Source organism: Sprattus sprattus (assembly GCF_963457725.1).
Source record: "Sprattus sprattus genome assembly, chromosome: 5".
Taxonomy (NCBI): Eukaryota; Metazoa; Chordata; class Actinopteri; order Clupeiformes; family Clupeidae; genus Sprattus; species Sprattus sprattus.
In genome coordinates, this window is record NC_137924.1 from 5,943,480 (window position 1) to 5,966,962 (window position 23,483).

Sequence of the window (23,483 nt, forward strand, 5' to 3'; positions counted from 1 at the left end):
GCATGTTAATGATCAACCAACAACCATATGCCTTGGACTCCGGTCCATTCCTTATAAGAGTGCTAAGACATGGTGTCAGATGTGGGATTTGTAGTTTAGTGTTGTGAGTTTAGCCTACAAGTAGCAGAATAACCTCCATACCACAGCAGAGAGGATCAGGCAGTTAGGTGAAGTGCTGTATTCATATATCAAAGAAAAAAGAAAAAGAAAAATGAGATGTGGATTGTATGTCTATATATGTGTTGTAAAATGTGTGTCTAGACATGAGATATTAAATATGAAGTTAATTTAAACTAGTTTACCTATGCTCATGTTTACAGTGGTTAAAGGTGCCAGCTATCCCCTGCCTTGTTGGTAAAATCAGCATTAGGCTTTATTACAGTGCATGAAATGCCCTGTATTGTTATTCCTAGGCTTCTTCTTCTTCTTCTTCTTCTTCTTCTTCTTCTTCTTCTTCTTATTCTTGTTACCTTTTTCTGCGATTAATTCAGCCCGAACCGCTTAACGTAGAAACTTCATTCAAACTTTGTCGCGTAGGTCTTGTAAACGACACTTATGCTATGTATTTTTCACTTTTCTGAACTTTATACTTTTTAAGATATTAAAGAAAAACGAATATAAATTTCTCCCATTGACTTACATTGGGCCATTATGACATCATAATAGGGTCTTTAAACTGGCTTGCACCTGTGCTTTACTGACACCTGTGCCAAATCCAAGGAACCTCTTCTCTCTCTGTCCCTCTCAATTTAACTGTAACTAGGAACATTAAGACACCATCCATTCTCTATTTTTTTTCTCTCCATCTCTCCATCTTTCTCTCTCAGTCAACTTTCTCTCACACTCAATCTCTCTTCTTCACTCCATTTGTATCTCCTTTTTTCAATATTTTCACTCTCTCTTTATCTCTTCATCCAGAGCCACTCTTGTTCACTCTTCTTTCCTTCTTCCACTCTTCTTTCCTTTCTTATTTTCTTCTTCCATTTTTCTTTCCTTCTTCCACTCTTCTTGCCTTTCTTTTTTCCTTCATCCACTCTTCTTTCCTTCTTCCACTTTTCTTTCCTTTCTTCACTCTTCTTTCCTTCTTACACTCTTCTTTCCTTTCTTCTTTCCTTCTTTCACTCTTCTTTCTTTTCTTATTTCCTTCTTCCACTCTTCTTTCCTTCCTTCACTCTTCTTTCCTTTCTTCTTTCATTATTTCACTCTTCTTTCTTTTCTTCTTTCCTTCTTCCACTCTTCTTTCCTTTCTTCACTCTTCTTTCTTTTCTTCTTTCCTTCTTTCACTCTTCTTTCCTTTCTTCTTTCCTTCTTCCACTCTTCTCTTCTTTTTTCACTCTTCTTTCCTTTTGTCTTTCCTTCTTCCACTCTTCTTTCCTTCTTTCACTCTTCTTTCTTTTCTTCTTCCTTTCTTAACCTTTGCATTTCATGCACTGGTATTTCCTTCAGGAAATGCATTTTCTAGTTAACATTCGATTTCAGTTTTCTGTAAAGATCCTGAAAGTATCAGTTATCAGTTTTAGGCTCTGGGCTCTGGTAAGCGCCTAGAGGCAATTGTATTGTTATGGCGCTATACAAATAGGCTACAATTGAATTGAATTGAAAGGGGGAGATGTAATGAGCAGGTTTTGATATGTAATGCGTGCGAATGTGCGATGGTTATGCGTGAAGTTATACCTAGTAAATTACCAACCATATGCCTTGGTCTCCAGTCCATTCCTTATTAATAAGAGTACTATAAAAAAAAGTCTACAAGAGAGTTTCATTTATTTTCTTCTGTTTAAACCTAAAGCTGTTTCTCGCTTGTCTCAGTTATGGCTTTCGCTTTCAAACGCTGCCTAGAGGCGCAGCAAATGGCAAATGAGGACCTGTAGCGGGATATTTAAAACCTACCTAGAGGCGCAGCAAATGGCAAATGAGGACCTGTAGCGGGATATTTAAAAATGGCGGAAGAAAACAGCTCATGGGAAGGGGAGGGATGGGTTTAGAAGGGCGTGTTGAAGACGGTGACAGCGAAATACCTTCAGGCTACCTTCGTAGTTTTGCGAAAGCTGCATGAATGACGGGGGTAGTTGTTCTGTTTTTACAGACTTGGATACCTATCGGACTTTATGTTGCATCCAGATATGTATTGAATGATTATTCAATTTTGGGCCAATTTGTATTTTGGAGTTGGCCTGATCAAACTTATAGAAGACATGTGAAATGTTACTTTTCGGAGGGATAGTCTCACCTGAGACTCCAGTGTGGATTTATTTGTGTCTTCTGATATCCCATAATCTCTCAAACGGTTCAGGTACAGTAACAGTTCAATTTCAATTTCTGTTGGAGGCCGGCGATTGTGGCATAGACGAGCGAAATGGGCGAAACGAGAGAAAAAAGTTGGGGGAAGTTTAATCCTATGCTACTGAGGAGAGAATTTCCCAATTCGAATGTCTGCCCTGTTGTAGGGTGCAAATGATCAACCATATGCCTTAGACTCCGGTCCATTCCTTATAAGAGTACTGTAATGTAACTGCGAGGTTACTTTAATTGTGCTGCTGCTGCCACCACCTTTTGTAAACCGGTAAGGTCCGGCAGTCGTCCCAAGTTCCACACAAGACCAGTACTCAAGACTACAAAGATGACAAGTTTATTATTTAAAAGGACAAACTCATAAATGACTAAGTCGAGCTCAATCGCAGGAATTGGGGTACGTTTATCTAACTATTGCACAAGCCTCTTCGTCTTACCCACACACAGCATATTGCACACACCCAAAGGCCCAACAGGGGATTTATAAATAAGCACGCATTTGATAAAACGCTTAAATAGACACCGCAAACTGGTCACCCTTTCACTGCAAACAATAATCACACAGGGGCTCATAGGCAAGTCAATACATTCTAAAACATTTCCCAAAACCCACCCGCGATTTATAACACTCAATCTTAGAGACAATCCCTCCCCAAATCCCCACACACACGCACACACACACACACACACACACACACACACACACACACACACACACACACACACACACACACACACACACACACACACACACACTCACCATGAAAGCACGCTAAAACAATGGCTTAATTTACCTCCGTCTGGCAGCCATTGAGACCCTCCCGTCACTGCTGGTTCAGTCCGTGGGCACCGGCATCCCGGTTACACACCAAAAAGAGTCCTGAAAAAATACATAGGCCTACAGTCCGAGCGCCCCACGTCGGTCTCAATCAAAGTCTAGATTTTGTGCTCTTGCCCGATACAATTCCTGTGCCAGAGAATGTGCACAACCCGTCCATAATCCGAACTGCTTCGTGTCGTCTGTCTCGTCTCCCGTCTCTCAAACAACCTGCCATCTTTAAACTTAATGTCCAGGTGTCTCACATCCCCAATCAATCACCTCATTCACCACATGACAAGCCATCACCATATTGACGCTACATTCATCACAGTAGGCCTACTATAAAGTAGGCTACACGACATGGTGTCAGACGTGGGATTTGTAGTTAAGTGTTGTGAGTATTCACCTAGCAGAATAACCTGTGTATCACTACCCCCTGGATGGGTAAAATGCAGAGATCGAATGTGGTGTGTGTGTGTGTGTGTGTGTGTGTGTGTGTGTGTGTGTGTGTGTGTGTGTGTGTGTGTGTGTGTGTGTGTGTGTGTGTGTGTGTGTGTGTGTGGTGTGTGTGTCACTATCTCTCGTTACCAGGGCTCATTTCCATGTATTGAATGTTTATTCAATTTTGGGCCAATTTGTTTTCTAGAGTTTGCCTGATCAAACTTATAGAAGACATGTAAAATGTTACTTTTTGGAAGGTTAGTCTCACCTGAGGCTCCAGTGGGGTTTCATCTGTGTCTTCTGATCTCCCTTAATCTCTCAAATGGTTTAATCCCTGTTTCATTGAGATTTGTAGTTTTTGCAGACACCCAAAGTAATCTGCCTATCTTGTCTCAGGATACCATCCAAATATAGGCTATTCATCTCAAGTTAAAAAGTTTAGCTAGTAGTCTTTGTCAGTCTCACGCAAATACGCTTTCGAAGTTTGCAACATTGAAAACCTACCTCAGTTAGCTTGCAATAAATTACTCTCCAATGAATATTAAGCAAGTATTAGTTACCCATAATCCATACTCCGCTTTGGAAAAGTCTTGGCATAATGTGTACACCATTGAGCGAACGTTAGCTTGCTTTTGTTGATATACGGTAAAGGCTCAGGCAGTGTCTGTTAGCTTGCAAGCTAATTAAAAACGAAACCTAGTAATATATAACGTGAGTTCCTCCATTGCTTTTTTGTAGTTGTGTAATACTAGGGACTGATCTATTCTATAATGGGGTAGAGTATTTGCTGATGGGCTGTCCTTAGACAGTACAAGATGAATGAGTGGGTTAAAGCTTCAGACATAAACAGATATGCACACAGACACATCAGTTCAACCACATCGAAGAATGAGTTTTTGTATTTCCTCCTTGAAAATTGTTATGCTGCCCTGTTCACATAACCGGACTCTTATTTGTGATTCCTGCGTTGTCCACAGATGAGGATACACTGGAGGTCCAGTTCACAGTGTTCCATGCTCCGAACAGCTCACTGCAGTTCCAGCAAACATCTCTGTTTGATGGACACATCATATTTTCCTGCAACAGCCAAACACTGACAGACCAACCAAGACTGGACTGGGTTACACACACATTCACCCAAGAGGAACTGGAGGAGAGACGCTGGCAGTGTGTGAGTCAGCATCATGAGCACTTCACCTGGTTTAAGAGGATAAAGGAGACTATCACTGTTACAGCAGGTGGGTGGGCATGATGATGATGATGATGATGATAATGATAATACAAATACATTTAAAAAGACATTATTGTGATTCTACCATTTTGTGATATAATACAGTATTTTCTAAACCATTGCAGAGTTTCTTCTGAGACGTCGTGGTTGTATGATCAACAGCTCAGGAGTATTTGCTTTTGATGAGTGGGGTGTCAATGGAGAACACTTCTTGACCTTTGAGCCCCAGACTCGTAAATGGACTCCTCTGTCTGACCTGGCCACCCCTGTGGCAGTAGAGTGGAACAAGCAGGACTCATTGTACAGGAATCATGTGTATAGGGACTTTTTACACCACATCTGTCCAAAGGCCCATGATGCCTTGAAGTTGAAGAGAGCAACATGGATCAATGAATCTGCACAAACAGGTAATTTCTAGAGATCTGCAGAATTATGTAAAGAAGATGAGGTCATTGGAGTATGTAGTATTCTTCTGTCATGTAGTTAGTTGACTAGGTCTGTGAGTATTGACAGTAACACTGTCCTGTTTATGCTGTAAAAGTCCATGATTAGGCTTATGAATTTAAGTTTTTCCTAAATAATTCTGAGCATTTGAACTGTAAATATAATTCACCTTTTATCTATACTGTAGAGTTAGGCAACAGAGTGTCCCTGGAACACAGGCATGATGGTATCAGAACATGGGCCTTTATACTTCTGTGTCTGAGCTCCATCAGCTGTTTCCAGCTATAATGGTCTTTAGCTACACAATGGATAGGCTATATGTCTGATCAATTTAACATCAAAGGACCAAGAGGATTTTCTTAAAAAAAAAAAAAGCTTATTTCAGCGATTTCAAACTTTTCAACAGCAGTGTGTATTTTACTCACTCTACTAAACATTTTCAGGTAGATCATATCCGTTTCAAAGTCTGTAAAACATTTTTACTCTTCATTTTAGATATTGAACTCCGTATTTTTGCCAACAATACCCCAAGAAGTACCTTCACACACTTACAGTGTCACATGACAGCCTCTGACCTATCAGGAGTCAGAATCCAGTTAACCAAAGATGGGGTTCCTCTGGACTATGGGGTGGAGAGGATTGGACCGCGTCCCAATGGAGACGGAACCGTTCAGATGAGAGTCAGGGTTCTAACCACAATGGACACCAATGAACACTATAGATGTGAGGCTCACAGTGAGACTGTCAACAAGTCTGTCCTGTTCGGTAAGATCAACATTGTGTCAAAGGTGAAGTAATTAACACTGTATCCACTAAGTGCAGAAGACCTTAACTCTAAACTCTGTTTTCACAGATGGCCCATCACTTCACATAAAGGCAATTGCCATCGGGGCTGCCATTGCCATTTGGGCTGTTTGTGTTGTTGTGTTCCTGGTTATTCTGATAGCATGTTGTTGCCGGAGGCTAAGAAAAGGTCAAGTTTTTTGTGTTTGAGCAAAACAGCCCTGAGTCCTAGTGATGTCATCATTACTGATTACTGTCTCTGATGTTCACATGCAGGTTACACACCAGCATCAACTGATGGCATCCCCATGTCACCAGCCTCAACCAATGACAGCTCCATGTCTTCAGACCCAACCAATGACAGCTCCATGTCTTCAGACCCAACCAATGACAGCTCCATGTCTTCAGACCCAACCAATGACAGCTCCATGTCTTCAGACCCAACCAATGACAGCTCCATGTCTTCAGACTCAACCAATGACAGCTCCATGTCTTCAGCCCAAACCAATGACAGCTCCATGTCTTCAGACCCAACCAATGACAGCTCCATGTCTTCAGACTCAACCAATGACAGCTCCATGTCTTCAGCCCAAACCAATGACAGCTCCCTTTCTTCAGCCCCAACCAATGGCAGCTCATGCTGTCATGTTGTGTGACCTTATTTGATGGTTGTCATTTGATTATTTGAGCTTTTCTCAGAGAGCAAATATAATCTGATCTCCATCACTACAGCACTTTGAAATCTTTTAAAATGTATTTAGGCTTCCAAATGTCCTTATTCCCTGCTGTAATTGTTGCTAAAATATCACATGGAAGGAGTTGTATGTGTGATGGTCTGCAGGCCTGGTCTGTGGCCAGGTGTCCCCATTTCCTTTAAGACAGTTTCCACCCCGTTACCCGTTGGAGCTTCTTTTCACTCCATTTCCGTTCTGGCATGCAACACACCTCACTACATTGTTCACGCATCCATGCACTCACCCTACATTACTGACTTTACTGACTTCCACACTCTACCGTTTTGCTTCTGTTCGTCTTTGTTTGTGTTTATGGTTATAATAAATTACTTGTTATTTTGTATTTAAACACTGCGTCCTTCCTTTGGTCATGGCTTTCGAGCCAAGTCATGACATATGCCACTTGTGTTCCATGTTCAAAGTATTTGTGTTTTATTTAAGTAACAGTATGTTGTTTGTTGTCAATACAAAATACTTTCAACCCAAAGCCTGTTGTGGTGCCTCACATTGAGTCAGTCTTTCAGTCTGAAGTGCTTCACTCCAAGGAGCTTTAAGTGGGACTTACATTAAATGGACGTCACATTATATGGATGACCTCTTTCAGTGTAACTACATGCATATGAGAGACACACTGAGACACTAATTCAGGAACGTCTCTTTACCTAAATCTTCCCCTGAAACACCCATCCTGCACTTCATTACACAATGCTATCTCTGAACATCATTACATCATGTGAAATAACTTCACTAAAGAGACATCACTCTATATGATCCTGGCCTGACTTCATGACCCTTTATTGGTAAGAAACTCTCACAGAACACAGTCCTTAGTGGCCCATGGCTGCCCCCTAGTGGTTATCAAGAGGTACTCCACTCTGGGCTGCAGTGAATGAACTTCTAAGATCAGTTATATCTTGTTCATGACTTAAAGAGCCAGGCTCATTGGTATGGCAGTCAGAGCACATGCTTAACTGTAGTGATGGCACTCCCTCACATACATATTCCATGTACAAAATGTATATCCTGAAATTATAGGCAGTGACTGAAAAAAATAAGTAGAAAATCCCACATTGTCACCAGTTGAACAAAGTACAGGGAGCCTGAGACACAGAAAATGTGTGTTTTGGAAGTCTTGTGGACTTTTTGGTAGTCATTAAACTAGTAGGGTACAAATGTCATCCAAACCCTTGAGGGGAAATAATTCCCCAATGATGACGATGGGTGATACAGTGTTCCATTCGATGCAGCATTTTTATAATGTTGTTTTAGGGTTGACAGGAAAGTTGACGGCTGCGCTGACACACGTGTTTATGGGAATAAAGCTGTAGTGGTTTTCCTGACATATGACAAAGCAGTTCACTTCATCGTGGCTAAGAAATATATACCCATGCAAAAACAGAAGGGCAGAGGATACTTTGCTATGCCGGAACAAGTGATATGGTGTGTTGCTATTAATAACTTGAGAGCTTGATCTTGAGTAGAAAATATGTTGTGGCACATACGTATACTACCACCATGGACATCCCAGGACCACGACCAGCTACTAAGCCAAACACGCTTATTATCAGCGTCCCTTCGTGAGTCTCAGCCGAGTCTATTGGCAGGTGCTCCTGCTCTCGGTGCACGCAAGCCTTTTATGGCATTGTTAACATATCTCTGTAACCAATGAATGTCAGGAAGTGGGGACGGCTGTCATGGTAAGAGAACTACAAGCCCTGCATGGTCTAGGCAGTGCAACTCTCTCTATCTCCGTTTCAGTCCTCACTTCTCTCTCTCTCTCTTTCTCTCTCTCTCTCCCACTTCTCTCTCTCTCTCCTTCTCTCTTTCTTTCTCTCTCTCCCTCTCTCTCTTTCTCTCTCTCTCCCTCTCTCTCTCCCTCTCTCTCTCTCTCTCTCTCTCTCTCCCTCTCTCTCTCCCTCTCTCTCTCTCTCTCCCTCTCTCTCTCCCTCTCTCTCTCTCTCTCTCTCTCTCTCTCTCTCTCTTCTTTCTCTCTCTCTCTCTCTCTCTCTCTATCTCTCTCTAGATACTCTACTAGATGCAGCTTCATGAACACAGCAGGTTTTTTTCAGGATCAAAGAACTGAGCCGGAGCCTTCATGAGGACATGGAATTGGGAGGATGAGGAAACTTAAAGTCGTAGTATAACTCTCAACATCCCATCCTTACTCATAGAATTTCAATATTTTCTCCGATGATAATCTCAGTGGCATATTACACAAACTTACCTGAAATAGCCACATCTACAAATTAAGCATTATAATGCAGTTTTAAAGCCATTATTACTCTATTAGGAACTTTACTTTATTTGTTGTTCACAACAAGAGCTTCTTACTATACTGTTATCATAGCTAAATGATGTAAACAACACAGTAGAAGCACGCTAACACTGAACTGAACACTCTCTCTCTCTCTCTCTCTCTCTACAGACCCTACTGTCAGCATATGTATAGGTCACTAGTACATCTTTTAAGGTGCCAGGGAGTGAAGAAATCCCCAATGATGATGATGGGTGGTACAGTGTTCCATTTGATGCAGCATTTTTAAAGTGTTGTTTTAGGGTTGACAGGAAAGCGGATGGCTGCGCTGACACAGGTGTTTATGGGAATAAAGCTGTAGTGGTTTTCCTGACGTGGAAACAAAGTAGTTCACTTTATCATGGCTAAGAAATATACCCATGCTAAAACAGAAGGGCAGAGGTGGGATACTTTGCTACGCCGGAACAAGTGATATGGTGTGTTGCTATTAATAACTTGAGAGCTTGATCTTGAGTAGAAAATATGCTGTGGCACATATACATGGACATCCCAGGACCACGGCCAGGTACCAGGCCAAACACGCTTATTATCAGCTCTGTCAAAAACATATCTATTTTGGGTGCCTCAACTGCTTGTAACTAAACATCCAAGGAAAATGTGTGTTTATTCTCTCTCTCCTATCTCCCCATCTCCGTCTTTTTCTTTCTCTCATTTCTTCATCTCTCTCTCTCTCCTTGTTCTACTTAATCCTTTTCCTTTCTTCCCACTCTTCTCTCTGCCCGTTCTCCCTCCCTCTTTCCCTCTCTCTTGTTCTCTTTTCCCTTTCTTGCTTCTCCTTCCATCTCCATCCCTCTCTTTTTCTCTCTACTTTCCTTTATTCACCCCTCCTCCCCCTCTCTCTCCCTGCTCTCTCAGGTATCCAGCTGGGGAAGGTGGAGGAGCAGCGAGCCCAGGAGGAGAAGCACGAGCGCGTGCTGTTGATGCCAAAGGTGATGAGCGACGCGTAGCTGTAGGGGGGCTTCCCGTCCTTGTGCTGCTTTTCATGCGTGCGCAGACTGGAGTCCCAGCCCAAAGTTAGTCTACTGGCAATGAGAAAACCCTCCTGCTCTCAGTGCACACAAGCCTTTAATGGCATTGTGAACATATCTCTGTAACCCCCACCGTAGCCCACACGAATGAATGGCAGGAAGTGGGGACGTCTGCCATGGTAAGAAAACCACAAGCCCTGCCTGGTCTAGGCAGTGCAGCTCTCTCTATCTCTGTGTCAGTCCTCACTTCTCTCTCTCTCTCTCCCACTTCTCTCCCACTTCTCTCTCTCTCTCTCTCTCTCTCTCTATCTCTCTATAGATACTCTACTAGATGCAGCATCATGAACACAGCAGGTTTTTTTCAGGATCAAAGAACTGAGCCGGAGCCTTCATGAGGACATGGAATTGGGAGGATGAGGAAACTTAAAGTCGTAGTATAACTCTCAACATCCCATCCTTACTCATAGAATTTCAATATTTTCTCCGATGATAATCTCAGTGGCATATTACACAAACTTACCTGAAATAGCCACATCTACAAATTAAGCATTATAATGCAGTTTTAAAGCCATTATTACTCTATTAGGAACTTTACTTTATTTGTTGTTCACAACAAGAGCTTCTTACTATACTGTTATCATAGCTAAATGATGTAAACAACACAGTAGAAGCACGCTAACACTGAACTGAACACTCTCTCTCTCTCTCTCTCTCTCTACAGACCCTACTGTCAGCATATGTATAGGTCACTAGTACATCTTTTAAGGTGCCAGGGAGTGAAGAAATCCCCAATGATGATGATGGGTGGTACAGTGTTCCATTTGATGCAGCATTTTTAAAGTGTTGTTTTAGGGTTGACAGGAAAGCGGATGGCTGCGCTGACACAGGTGTTTATGGGAATAAAGCTGTAGTGGTTTTCCTGACGTGGAAACAAAGTAGTTCACTTTATCATGGCTAAGAAATATACCCATGCTAAAACAGAAGGGCAGAGGTGGGATACTTTGCTACGCCGGAACAAGTGATATGGTGTGTTGCTATTAATAACTTGAGAGCTTGATCTTGAGTAGAAAATATGCTGTGGCACATATACATGGACATCCCAGGACCACGGCCAGGTACCAGGCCAAACACGCTTATTATCAGCTCTGTCAAAAACATATCTATTTTGGGTGCCTCAACTGCTTGTAACTAAACATCCAAGGAAAATGTGTGTTTATTCTCTCTCTCCTATCTCCCCATCTCCGTCTTTTTCTTTCTCTCATTTCTTCATCTCTCTCTCTCTCCTTGTTCTACTTAATCCTTTTCCTTTCTTCCCACTCTTCTCTCTGCCCGTTCTCCCTCCCTCTTTCCCTCTCTCTTGTTCTCTTTTCCCTTTCTTGCTTCTCCTTCCATCTCCATCCCTCTCTTTTTCTCTCTACTTTCCTTTATTCACCCCTCCTCCCCCTCTCTCTCCCTGCTCTCTCAGGTATCCAGCTGGGGAAGGTGGAGGAGCAGCGAGCCCAGGAGGAGAAGCACGAGCGCGTGCTGTTGATGCCAAAGGTGATGAGCGACGCGTAGCTGTAGGGGGGCTTCCCGTCCTTGTGCTGCTTTTCATGCGTGCGCAGACTGGAGTCCCAGCCCAAAGTTAGTCTACTGGCAATGAGAAAACCCTCCTGCTCTCAGTGCACACAAGCCTTTAATGGCATTGTGAACATATCTCTGTAACCCCCACCGTAGCCCACACGAATGAATGGCAGGAAGTGGGGACGTCTGCCATGGTAAGAAAACCACAAGCCCTGCCTGGTCTAGGCAGTGCAGCTCTCTCTATCTCTGTGTCAGTCCTCACTTCTCTCTCTCTCTCTCCCACTTCTCTCCCACTTCTCTCTCTCTCTCTCTCTCTCTCTCTATCTCTCTATAGATACTCTACTAGATGCAGCATCATGAACACAGCAGGTTTTTTTCAGGATCAAAGAACTGAGCCGGAGCCTTCATGAGGACATGGAATTGGGAGGATGAGGAAACTTAAAGTCGTAGTATAACTCTCAACATCCCATCCTTACTCATAGAATTTCAATATTTTCTCCGATGATAATCTCAGTGGCATATTACACAAACTTACCTGAAATAGCCACATCTACAAATTAAGCATTATAATGCAGTTTTAAAGCCATTATTACTCTATTAGGAACTTTACTTTATTTGTTGTTCACAACAAGAGCTTCTTACTATACTGTTATCATAGCTAAATGATGTAAACAACACAGTAGAAGCACGCTAACACTGAACTGAACACTGAACTGAAAACAAAACAACTCCAGGAACAGAGTCCGTGTCCTGCTCTGTCATGCCATAAAGCCATGCTGCATTGTAGGTGGGTATACATCATTTCACAGCCAACTGCCTGTAGCTTCTCTGGGTCTGAACCTTATGCAGTCATAAACATAAATAAAGTGCTCTTGTTCAAGTTCTCTCTACACTGTTTAATTGGTAGAGTGCTAGTTGAACAAAAGACAATCTAATCTGTGAGAACTTGCGCATCTTTTGCTGATCAAAATGCAAAATACCACAACCACCTGTTACTTGTGTTACCAGGTTAACATTTTGCAACGTAGAATGCTGATGCCATCACATGTTGTCTGTTAGTTTTGTCGCATTGAGTTAGAATCCATCCACATCTGCATGTTTGCTGTGTGGTTTTGAATCAGCGCTGACAGTTGGGTCTTTTTTACAAACCATTGTAAACAAAAATCATGACCCCTCAATCCCAGTGTGACTTCGCGTCATCTGTAGCTACACAAATATGGACTCTGCCTCTTTGACGCGTCTCGTTCGCGGAAGGAAATTGAGTGAGTGCAGCATGTATTCAGGATATGAGAAACATAAGGGGTTGACAGATTAACATAATGTAAAGACCGACTTCCAGCTTTCTCTGTATTTGTGAATTTCTCTTAATTCCAGGATGGTTTTGGTGAGTTGGATGGTTGAAAGATGTCAAACGACTGAATAACCCAAATACAGTATTTTCCTCAAGCTTTGTTTTAAAGTGTATGATCATGTACTGGCTGGGTTTGTTTTGAAGTGTACGATCATTTACTGGCTGGTTGCTAAGCTCCAAAAGTGGCCTATCCAAATCAAAGGTTCCTCAGATGTCTTGTTTTCATGTGTTTTGCTGTGAAACATTGGGCATTATTGTATCTCTGCACGTGCTTCTAACACAATGTAAGGTGCAACTCTAACAGGAAACTGTGGGTTCAAGAAGGAAAAACTGTTTTTTAGTATAACTCTAACTGTCACATCTTTACCATGTCTGCATGACACCATGTCACATCTTTACCATATCTGCATGGCACCATGTCATCCCCCGGCCACAGAGCTGTGCAGTGAGGAGGTGCCCTCCCTGGCACCTTAAAAGATGTACTAGTGACCTACACGTATTCTGACAGTAGGGTCTGTAGAGAGAGAGAGAGAGAAAGAGAGGGGAGGGAGATGGAAGGTAGAACAAAATCCAATGACAGTTCAACAAGATGGAGGACAAAAAGACAGACTGTTGCAATTAGTTTTAGAAAATAACACCACAGTTTCCTGCACTGTTACCTCACATTATGTCTCTGTCTCTCTCTTTCGTTCTCCCTCCCTCCCCTCCTCTCTCTCTCTTTCTCTCTCGCTCTTCCTCTCTCTCTCTCCTGCAGTCATGGCTGGTCAACAAATAACAATACTCTTCTTGGCCTTCGCCTCCCTCTCTGTGTGCCTCATCCACTTCACCCAGGCTGAAGACTACATCACCGGTGGGTATCCCTCAGGGCACCACCACTTCACAGGGGTGTTTTTTAGTTTAGTTAGCGACTGATCTAAAATAGTATATAGCATGGCAATGTGAGGATCAGAATCAGACAGAATCAGAATTTATTGGCCAAGTTAGTTTGCACAAACAAGGAATTTGTCTTGGTGCAGTGGATCTCACTGTGCTTACACATATTACTCCAAATATACAACACAACACAAACAATACAACAGTGCAAAACAATACAATACAACAGTGCAATGGTCAACAGTCCAATAAGTCTAAAGAAGTATACAAGGAGTATATATACAATAGTGCAAAGTGGAGAGTCCAGGAAGAGCAGGAATAAATAAATGCTATGCGCTATGTGTATGACGGTTATACAGTAGCTCCACAGAGAGCTGCTGCTCCTCCAACTAAGATCTCCAAAAAAGGCATCATAAGAGAAAATGTATCTGACACAAAAGTGGTTTTGATGGTCAGTTTTTTGTTTTTGTTGATCAGTTCTTGTGCAGGGGTGTGCACAGGGGTTGCTAGGAGTCTAAAGGTCCCAAACCTTTACATTTTCACAACTAGGGGGACGTGTGTAAAACCACTTGGGTTCTGCAACTAGGAGAGACTGTTCTGTTGTATAGAGGCATAACTTTCGGTAACCATCTTTGTGAAATAAACACATTTACATTGAGCAGACGCTTTTATCAAAAGCAACTTACAAGGAAATTATACATCAGTAGCAGATAGTCTTGCTCACGGACACTTACACACTTGGTAAGGAGGAGTGGGGAATTGAACTAGCAACCTTCCAATTGCTAAACGAGTCCCCTACCTCATGTACCACTGTCGCCATAGTATGTTTATAACTGGGAGACATCTGTGTGAAACAGCATCAGTGCTTGGAGAGCACAGAGAGCTTTAATGTTGGTATTCATGTATATTATCATGATTATATGTCTGTTAACATCCATAATACAGCTTTAGTGTTTTGGCAATTTTTTGACAATACAGGCATACCAATAAAGCTAATAAAGCTAAAACCTTAAAAAATACGACATAGAGAAATCAATCATAGTAATCATATGGTGCATTTAAAATTGAAATCCTATATCCATACCTTTAGTCCATTTGAATCCTTTATCCATACATTTAGTCCATTTTAATACATTTTAATACTTTTTTAGTCAATTTTTTTGTTTTGTCCTGAAGGAATTTATTTTGCCTCAGGCAGCGTCTGTTAGTTTCGTTAGCTAAAAACATATATAACGTGAGTTACTCCATGCTTTTGTGTAGTTGTGTAATGTTAGGGCCTGATATAGAGATTATAATATGGGGTAGAGTATTTGCTGATGGGCTATCCTTTGGTAGACTATATCATGGGTGGGGATATGAGTGGGTTACAGAAACATAGACATAAACAGATACGCGCACACACCCCATTTCAAACAGTTCAACCACACTGGAAAACTATGTCGATCTGTCCTCCTTGCCGCTGCCTCTCAGATGGGACAGTGGGAATGTATTTGTTATGCTGCCCTGTTCAGACCATCAGGTTAAAGAATCTGCCATAACTGGACTCTATTTGTGATTCCTGCATGTCCACAGGTGTCGACACACTGGAGGACCAGTTCACAGTGTTCCGTGCTCCGAACAACAAGCTGCAGTTCCAGCAAACATCTCTGTTCAATGGACGCGTGATATTTACCTGCAACAGCCAAACACTGACAGACCAACCAAGACAGGACTGGGTTACACACACATTCACCCAAGAAGAACTGGAGGAGAGACGCATGCAGTGTGTGAGTCAGCAGCATGAGCACTTCACCTGGTTTGAGAGGATAGAGGAGACTATCACTGTTACAGCAGGTGGGTGGTGATATAATTAATTAAGAAACACTGTTAATGACTTAAGAATGTATTAATCAAGTGCCTTGTATGAATATTTGCCTTGTATGAATTGTGTGCTAATGGAAGCAGGAACATGGCTTTTCTGTTTTTCTGTGTTTGATGATTAGGTGTTTGGGTCAGAGGTAATAAGAAAGTTTGAGCTGTCCCTATTTCAACCTTGTGTAAAAGTGACATCCTTGCATGACAGAAAGCATAGTAAGATGACCTCGGACGTCAGAGACCCAACATGTGATTATCTCCTCTGACAAATTATTTTGGAGTCAGAGAACACTTTCTTCTTTCTATATAAACCTTGCAAGATGTGTTCAATTTAGCTTCCCTCTCGTCACTCTCTGAGAGAGGGCCCGTGCGTCTCTCTCGCCTGCCAGGATGTGGGTGAGCCCGACAGGCTTGTTGTTGTTAAAGCAGCACAACGGATCAATAGCTATTCGCTAACGGTATGCTAGCAGCTAAAACTAACGAAATCTCTTGAAATGTGCGACTTTCCTTACACAGTCAAACATCAAGCAAGTGCAACACAAGACAAAGCAAGATGGCAAATAAGCTACTTACTAGTTTGGCAGAACGTAAACAAGTTGGGCTGCCACAGGCAAAACTACAGAACGAAGTTATATGCCTATGGACCCTGGTATGGCAATGGCACGGAGGCGATTCTCCATATTAAAAGTCATTGTAGCGCCCCAATTTTTTTCAAGCTGTTTTTCTTAAGGTACAACTGCGTATCCTAACCATAATCCTGAAGTATAATTGTTGCATAGTGTTACTTTAAATAAATATATTTGTATACAAGGGCTTATGTTTGGTCTCAGCATTGGTAGGGACACTGGCCGGCAGACCCCCCCACCCCCACCATAAATAAAAAATTAAGTGATGTTATATTGAACAGGCAAACTTTATTAGAATATATTAACATTTATGTACTAACTTGTGGAACTTGGAACTGATTTAAACATAATTAGAATAATAGTTTAAATGCAATTGTTTTTGTTGTCTTTTTTGGATATCCCAAACATGAGTAAGACCTCATCTGAAGCCCTGATGGTCCAGCTGCTGCTTCCTCAACCTGCACTACATCTGCACTGGATTTCTAAGTGTCCTGAATGCATTTCAAAATATTGCCTTAATGAACAAAATGACCTAATAAGAAGTTTGCAGTGCATTTGTTTGTTCTGAAATTAATTTGTAATATGTAGGTAATTGGTTCAGGTTTTATGGAGCTGTACCTTTGCACCTTTTTACTACCTGCAAGTATAACATGTATTCTCAAAATAGCCAGTGTGAATGATAACATTCATGGGTAAAATTGACTGAACATCCCTTTTGCATTTGAATGCAATCTTTACCAATATGGACAATTCAATGTCTCATCTGAACCCCTTTTGCTGATTAATCATCACCCTGCTCTTCATCTGTAGCTTCAGACTGCTGTTTTTCCTGCACATCAATTCAATAGACACTAACCATGCTTAGTTGACTGCTGACATTGGTCGAGGCATTACAGGGAACAGAGATAGTTTTATTACTATCATAGGGATCATATAGGCCTACCAGTTTATAGGGTGACCAGATTTGACACTTTGAATCCTCTCCCGCAACGGAATTTTTGGACATCTTTTTCACATGCAGATGACCCTGCCCCCTTCCAGCAGAACAGATGTCATGTACTATTGTAAACAATGCAACTAGTGGAGGCTGCAAGGTGCTCAGTGTTGCCAGATTGGAAATGGCGTATCTCAAAATTATCGTATTTGGAGGATGATTATCCTATCTGACAACACTGGAAAAGTGGTCGACCAATGACAGTTCTCTCTACAGTCAGAGCTTGTGGAAGAAGGGAGATACCCTTTCCAAAACGTGTAAGGACGTAATAACTAGATTGTGAAAGACCCAGCGGAACACAAAATCCCGGACTTTTTAGAATTCCGGCTGGACGTATTTTTTAGGTCTCGAAATAAGTCCGGGTAAAGAGGACATCTGGTCACCCTTTTTATGAGTTGCTAGCCTGATAGCTAGCTAGATAGATAGATGGATACTTAATTGATCGCGAGGGAAATTAAGGTCATCCAGTAGCTTATACACTTAAACATATAACTTAACTTACACACATACATACATGAATCACAATAAAAACAATACAAACAATACACACAATACACATAGGGAGAACATGTACACAGGGAGTGGGGTGTTTGCAGGTACAGGATAAATATGGCCCTATATAACAGTGTGCATTAATTGTGACAGTGTTGAAAGTAGTGGAGAGTAGTGCAAGGAGTGCAAAGAGTGTTAATGTGCATGTGTGGATAGTGCAAATAAAGTACTGTGCTTGTGTGTGTGAGAATAGTGCAAAGTGATATAAATAGTAAAGTAAAAGTAAAGTCTGTCCAAGGGGCTAGTATAGCCAGTAAAAGGATGGGCAGTGGGATGGAATGGAATACAGTGAGGTGAGAAGAGGAGGGCAGACATAGGTAGACTCATGCAGAGAAGTCAATCTCCCTCCCCCTCCCGTTCTGCATGGTGTTGTAAAGCTGTATGGCCCTGGGGACAAAGGACTTCCTCAGCCTGTCTGATGCTGATGCTGGTACTAGACTAAACTAGCATGATCCCATAATGTGCGTAGGGTAGCTTATCCTTCTGGCTTCAACAAGACCAACTGCTGCTAACACACTGAGGGAAAGATGTAATGCAAGCAAAGGTTACATGCTCTACACACTAACAACTTTCAAAACATGTTTCCATTGTACAATGGGTGGCGATGTAGGGTTAGCAGCTTCGCACAGTGTGGGTAGTTTTCCGACTAGATAACTAACAGCGACCTGGGCTTCTTGATATCTGCTTACTCTATGGGTTGAAAACACTTCTGACATCTCTGTTCTTTTTAGGTGGCTTTTCCCTATCTACAAAGCACAAAAGGGTCAAAATATCAATGCTGAGACCAAACGAAATACTAATATGAGGCATTATCATTTCCTGGCGTATTCAGAAGCTTACCGTGTCAGACTACTAGCAGCACTCTTTCAGGATTCACGAAGTGTTTCTGACTCTGCCACTTCAGCCAATTAAATGACAGGATCTTGTCTCACAGGCTCTAGGGTGCATTAGAAAACTTGGAAATGTATTTTTCACTCTTCTGGGCAACGAACATTGTATTGATAATAATACGAATGAGTTTGCAAATATATTGTGCACAATATTTTTTCTCAAATTAACAAAATTTGGTAGGGACTTTTTTTGTCTTTCCATAACTTTGGTCGTGACTCGTGACTAGTCCCTATGGACCCTATGCAAACCTACGCCCTTGTACTTATATGCAACTCCGGAGTCCTGTGATAACTTGAGTGAATTTTCACCTACAGGTGGTCATGGCGATGATGATGATAATAGCACGTTAGGACATTATTTTAAGTGATTGTACCATTTTGGATTATAAAACAATATTTTCTAAACCATTACAGAGTCTCTTCAAAGACGTCGTGGTTGTATGATCAACAGCTCAGGAGTATTTGCTTTTGATGAGTGGGGTGTCAATGGAGAGGACTTCTTGACCTTTGAACCTCAGCCTCTTAAATGGATCCCCCTGTCTGACCTGGCAACCCCTGTGGCAGTGGAGTGGAACAAGCATGACATCAGGAATCATGTGTATGGGGACTTTTTAAACCGCATCTGTCCAAAGGCCCATGATACCTTGAAGTTGAAGAGAGCAACATGGATTGATGACTCTGCACAAACAGGTAATTTCTAGAGCTCCGCAGAATTATGTAAAGTAGCCTTCCTTGTTGATGGGTAATTTTACTCCATACTAGTTTCTCCACACCCACACCATCACCATTCCCCACATTGCTGTACTAACGACCTCAAGGACTCCTTCAGCATCTTTCATTTGTTCTGCTCCTCACTATTATTGTCTGTGATCGAGCATCTCAAACATAAAGTCTGTCATCACACTTTTACACAATCAATAATCTTGTGTTTGGTTTATATTTTCATTCTAAACTTTTCCTGTTACTCTCTTGTCTCAGTTATGGCTTTTTCTTTTAAACTCTGCCTAGAGGCCAAATGAGTATGGAATCAGATCAATGCCATAAATATTTTGTAATCTGTAATATAGATTTTGTATATGTAACATAGATTTAGTATCTGTGAAACCATCTACACTTTCAAAACCTATCTTCACTTTCAAAATGTATTTACAGATACAGATTTCAAATACGAAATGTATCTACACTTTCAAAAACTATCTACACTTTCAAAAACTATTTACACTTTCAAAAACTATCTTCACTTTCAAAATCTATTTGCAGATACGGATTTCAGTTACGCATTACGGATAGGGATACGGATTTCTGTTACGAATTACAAAATCTTTTTGGCAATGTCTTTACTGCCTTTCTAAAGAGCCAATCAGAGCTTTTGGCAGATTTTCTAAAGCGCCAATCAACACATTGTATCCTCTACTGACTAGCCAATCAGCGCTAGCTTGCTGGCAACTGCTGCTGGCCCGCTGATTATTCAATAGTTATAACCTAAAACTGCCACCGCTCTGCCTAGGGAGAGATCTGGGGTCTCCCCCGCACGGGTTGAATACAATTCGGTGTACGAACACCGTGGGGGAAGTTAAACAAGCATGCCTTATGTCTGGCCCAAAGGGCTGATGAACACCTGTACTATTTAGTTAATCTTAGGCTCTGGCGATTCAGAGATCGCTTGGCTGCAGAACGCATTGTAACTAAGAAATTGGTCTCATATATCTCTTCCACTGAGACGCTAGAAAACTCGCTTCCACACAAAATACACAATAAAACGTTTTCAAGGACTTCAGAAAAGGGTTACAAATAGCCTACCCCAAAGTGCCATGAAAAGAAACGAAAATGACATTACAAGGTGGTTTTGAAATCAGGCTGGTCATTATCCATCTGTTGAGGATGCATATGCACTTAACGGTATACCCCCACCATCACTTTGCATGTGTCTGGAGAATAAGACAATAGCAGTCTGTCTGCTAAATGTTCTCATCGTGATAATTGGTCATATGAATACTGTTCATTGTTAACTTAATTAAATGTGAATAGGAGATCGGTCACGAAAATGCTAACGTTAGCTTTCGTTAGCTACCAAAGCAGATCCTAATATCTTCCATACAACGACAAGGATCTTTGAAACAGGTGTAACGAAGTGTGGAGTGAAAACCACTGACTATGATTGTGCGTTTTACAATGACTTTATTAACAACTCCAAATATAGGACTTCTTACTTGTGCCATTTCTCGGTCTCTGATCCATGACTGCTGCATACACCGTTTCACTCAACTTTCCCAGTTACCAGCAAGCTAGCGCCGCTGATTGGCTAGTCAGTACAGGATACAATGTGTTGATTGGCGCTTTAGAAAATCTGCCAAAAGCGCTGATTGGCTCGTTAGAAAGGAAATAAAGACAGTGCCAAAAAGATTTTGTAATTCGTAACAGAAATCCGTAACTCGTACTTGAAATCCGTATCCGTCTCCGTATCCGTAATGCGTAACTGAAATCCGTAACTGAAATCCATATCTGCAGATAGATTTTGAAAGTGAAGATAGTTTTTGTAAGTGTAGATAGTTTTTGAAAGTGTAGATACATTTCCTATTTGAAATCCGTATCTGTAAATAGATTTTGAAAGTGAAGATAGTTTTTGAAAGTGTAGATACATTTCGTATTTTAAATCCGTATCTGTAGATAGGTTTTGAAAGTGTAGATGGTTTCACAGATACAAAATCTATATTACAGATTACAAAATATTTATGGCATTGATCTGATTCCATAAATGAGGGCCAGTGAGACTGTATTTTTTAATTGAACTGTAAATGTCATTTACCTTGTATCTATACTTTAGAATTAGTCACCAAAGTGTGTGAGTGTATCAGAAAATGGGCCTTTATACTTCTGTGTCTGAGCTCCATCAGCTGTGTCCAGCTATAATGGTCTTTAACTACATTAGCAATGTGTAGGCTATATTTCTGATCAAGTTAACATCATAGCACCAAGACAATTTTCTTAAAAAAAAAAAAAGTATATTTCAGCGATTTCTAAGTTTTCAACAGCAGTGTGTATTTGTGTCACCCTACTAAACATTGTAAGGTAGATTATAATCATTTCAAAATCCATGAAACATTTCTATTCTTCATTTTAGATATGGAACTCCATATTTCTGCCAAACCCATCCCAGGAAGTACCTCCACACACTTAGAGTGTCACGTGACAGCCTCTGACCTATCAGGAGTCAGAATCCAGTTAACCAAAGATGGGGTTCCTCTGGACTATGGGGTGGAGCGGATTGGACCGCGTCCCAATGGAGACGGAACCGTTCAGATGAGAGTCAGGGTTCTAACCACAATGCACATCAATAACCAATATCGATGTGATGCTCACAGTGACACTGTCAACAAGTCTGTCCTGTTCGGTAAGATCAACATTGTGTCAAAGGTGAAGTATTAACACTGTATCCACTAAGTGCAGAAGACCTTAACTGTTAACTCTGTTTTCACAGATGGCCAATCACTTCGCAAACATACCATTCTCATTGCCATTGCCTTTGGGGCTGCTGGTGTTGTTGTGCTCCTGGTTGTTTTGGTAGTTTGTTGTTGCCTGAAGCAAATAACAGGTAAGGATTTCTGTGTTTTCAGCAAAACAGCCCTAAATTGTAATGAAGTCATCCTTAGTGATTACTGTCTCTGATGTTCACATCCAGGTTACACACTAGCCCCAACCAATGGCGTCTCCATGACACCAGTATCAACCATGTCACTAACCCCAACCAATGACAGCTTGATGTCACCAGCTCCAACCAATGACAGCTTGATGTCACCAACCCCAACTAATGGCAGCTCCATGTCACTAACCCCAACCAATGACAGCTTGATGTCACCAGCTCCAACCAATGACAGCTTGATGTCACCAGCTCCAACCAATGACAGCTTGATGTCACCAGCTCCAACCAATGGCAGCTCCATGTCACTAACCCTAACCAATGACAGCTAGATGTCACCAGCTCCAACCAATGACAGCTTGATGTCACCAGCTCCAACCAATGACAGCTTGATGTCACCAGCTCCAACCAACCGCAGCTCCATGTCACTAACCCCAACCAATGACAGCTTGATGTCACCAGCTCCAACCAATGACAGCTTGATGTCACCAGCTCCAACCAATGACAGCTTGATGTCACCAGCTCCAACCAATGGCAGCTCCATGTCTTCAGACCCAACCAATGGCAGTTCCATGTCACCAGCTCCAACCAATAGCAGCATTGTTTGCCCAGGGTACCTTACAAGCTATAGCCTACAACCAGAAATCTGAAGAAAGAAAAATACTAAATACACACAAATAGTCATGAGATATACTAAACAATAATTTTAAACTAAGTTGCAAAAGGCAGAAAAAAATGGGAATAAAGTCTGTGCAAAGGGCTAATATGACTAGTAAGGATAAACAGTATGATAACATACTAACACTGACAATACTGTTAATACTGTCATACTAACTACTGAGATGAGTGAAGTTGTGAATATCAGGGAATGTTGAACGTAAATAGTATTAAACCTGTTAGTGCAGGCCATTTGTAAAGAAGGAAAATAAAAAAGGCAATAATTTCATATATTTTCCTTTCTACCATTACATGCTTCTTGCTTTCATCTTTTATTTATTTATATTTGTATTTGGGGGTGATAGTGGTGCAGGAATTAGAGGAATCGTTTAGCAATCAGAAGGTTGTAGTACGATCCTGACTCCTCCTCACCAAGTGTCAAAGTGACATATTTATATA

General features: G+C 41.5%; 1 protein-coding gene across 1 annotated transcript; it reads left to right on the top strand.

Moving 5' to 3' along the window:
- The first annotated feature begins 8,337 nt into the window (after positions 1-8,337).
- On the top strand, positions 8,338-22,808 carry LOC308365733 (uncharacterized protein). Its single transcript, XM_080839292.1, has 9 exons — positions 8,338-8,442; positions 8,769-9,988; positions 10,347-11,566; positions 11,925-13,791; positions 15,387-15,647; positions 19,145-19,420; positions 21,852-22,121; positions 22,209-22,322; positions 22,410-22,808. The coding sequence occupies exons 4-9, from the start codon at positions 13,515-13,517 to the stop codon at positions 22,697-22,699; spliced, it is 1,488 nt and encodes a 495-aa protein (XP_080695418.1). The 5' UTR covers positions 8,338-8,442; positions 8,769-9,988; positions 10,347-11,566; positions 11,925-13,514; the 3' UTR covers positions 22,700-22,808.
- Positions 22,809-23,483: the final 675 nt, after the last annotated feature.

Excerpts from the sequence above, each read along its gene's own strand:
- LOC308365733 (XM_080839292.1), top strand. The coding sequence starts at position 13,515 with ATGACAGTTCAACAAGATGGAGGACAAAAAGACAGACTGTTGCAATTA. Across the intron at positions 15,648-19,144 it reads GACTATCACTGTTACAGCAG|AGTCTCTTCAAAGACGTCGT; the intron begins GTGGGTGGTGAT and ends AAACCATTACAG. Across the intron at positions 22,323-22,409 it reads TTGCCTGAAGCAAATAACAG|GTTACACACTAGCCCCAACC; the intron begins GTAAGGATTTCT and ends GTTCACATCCAG.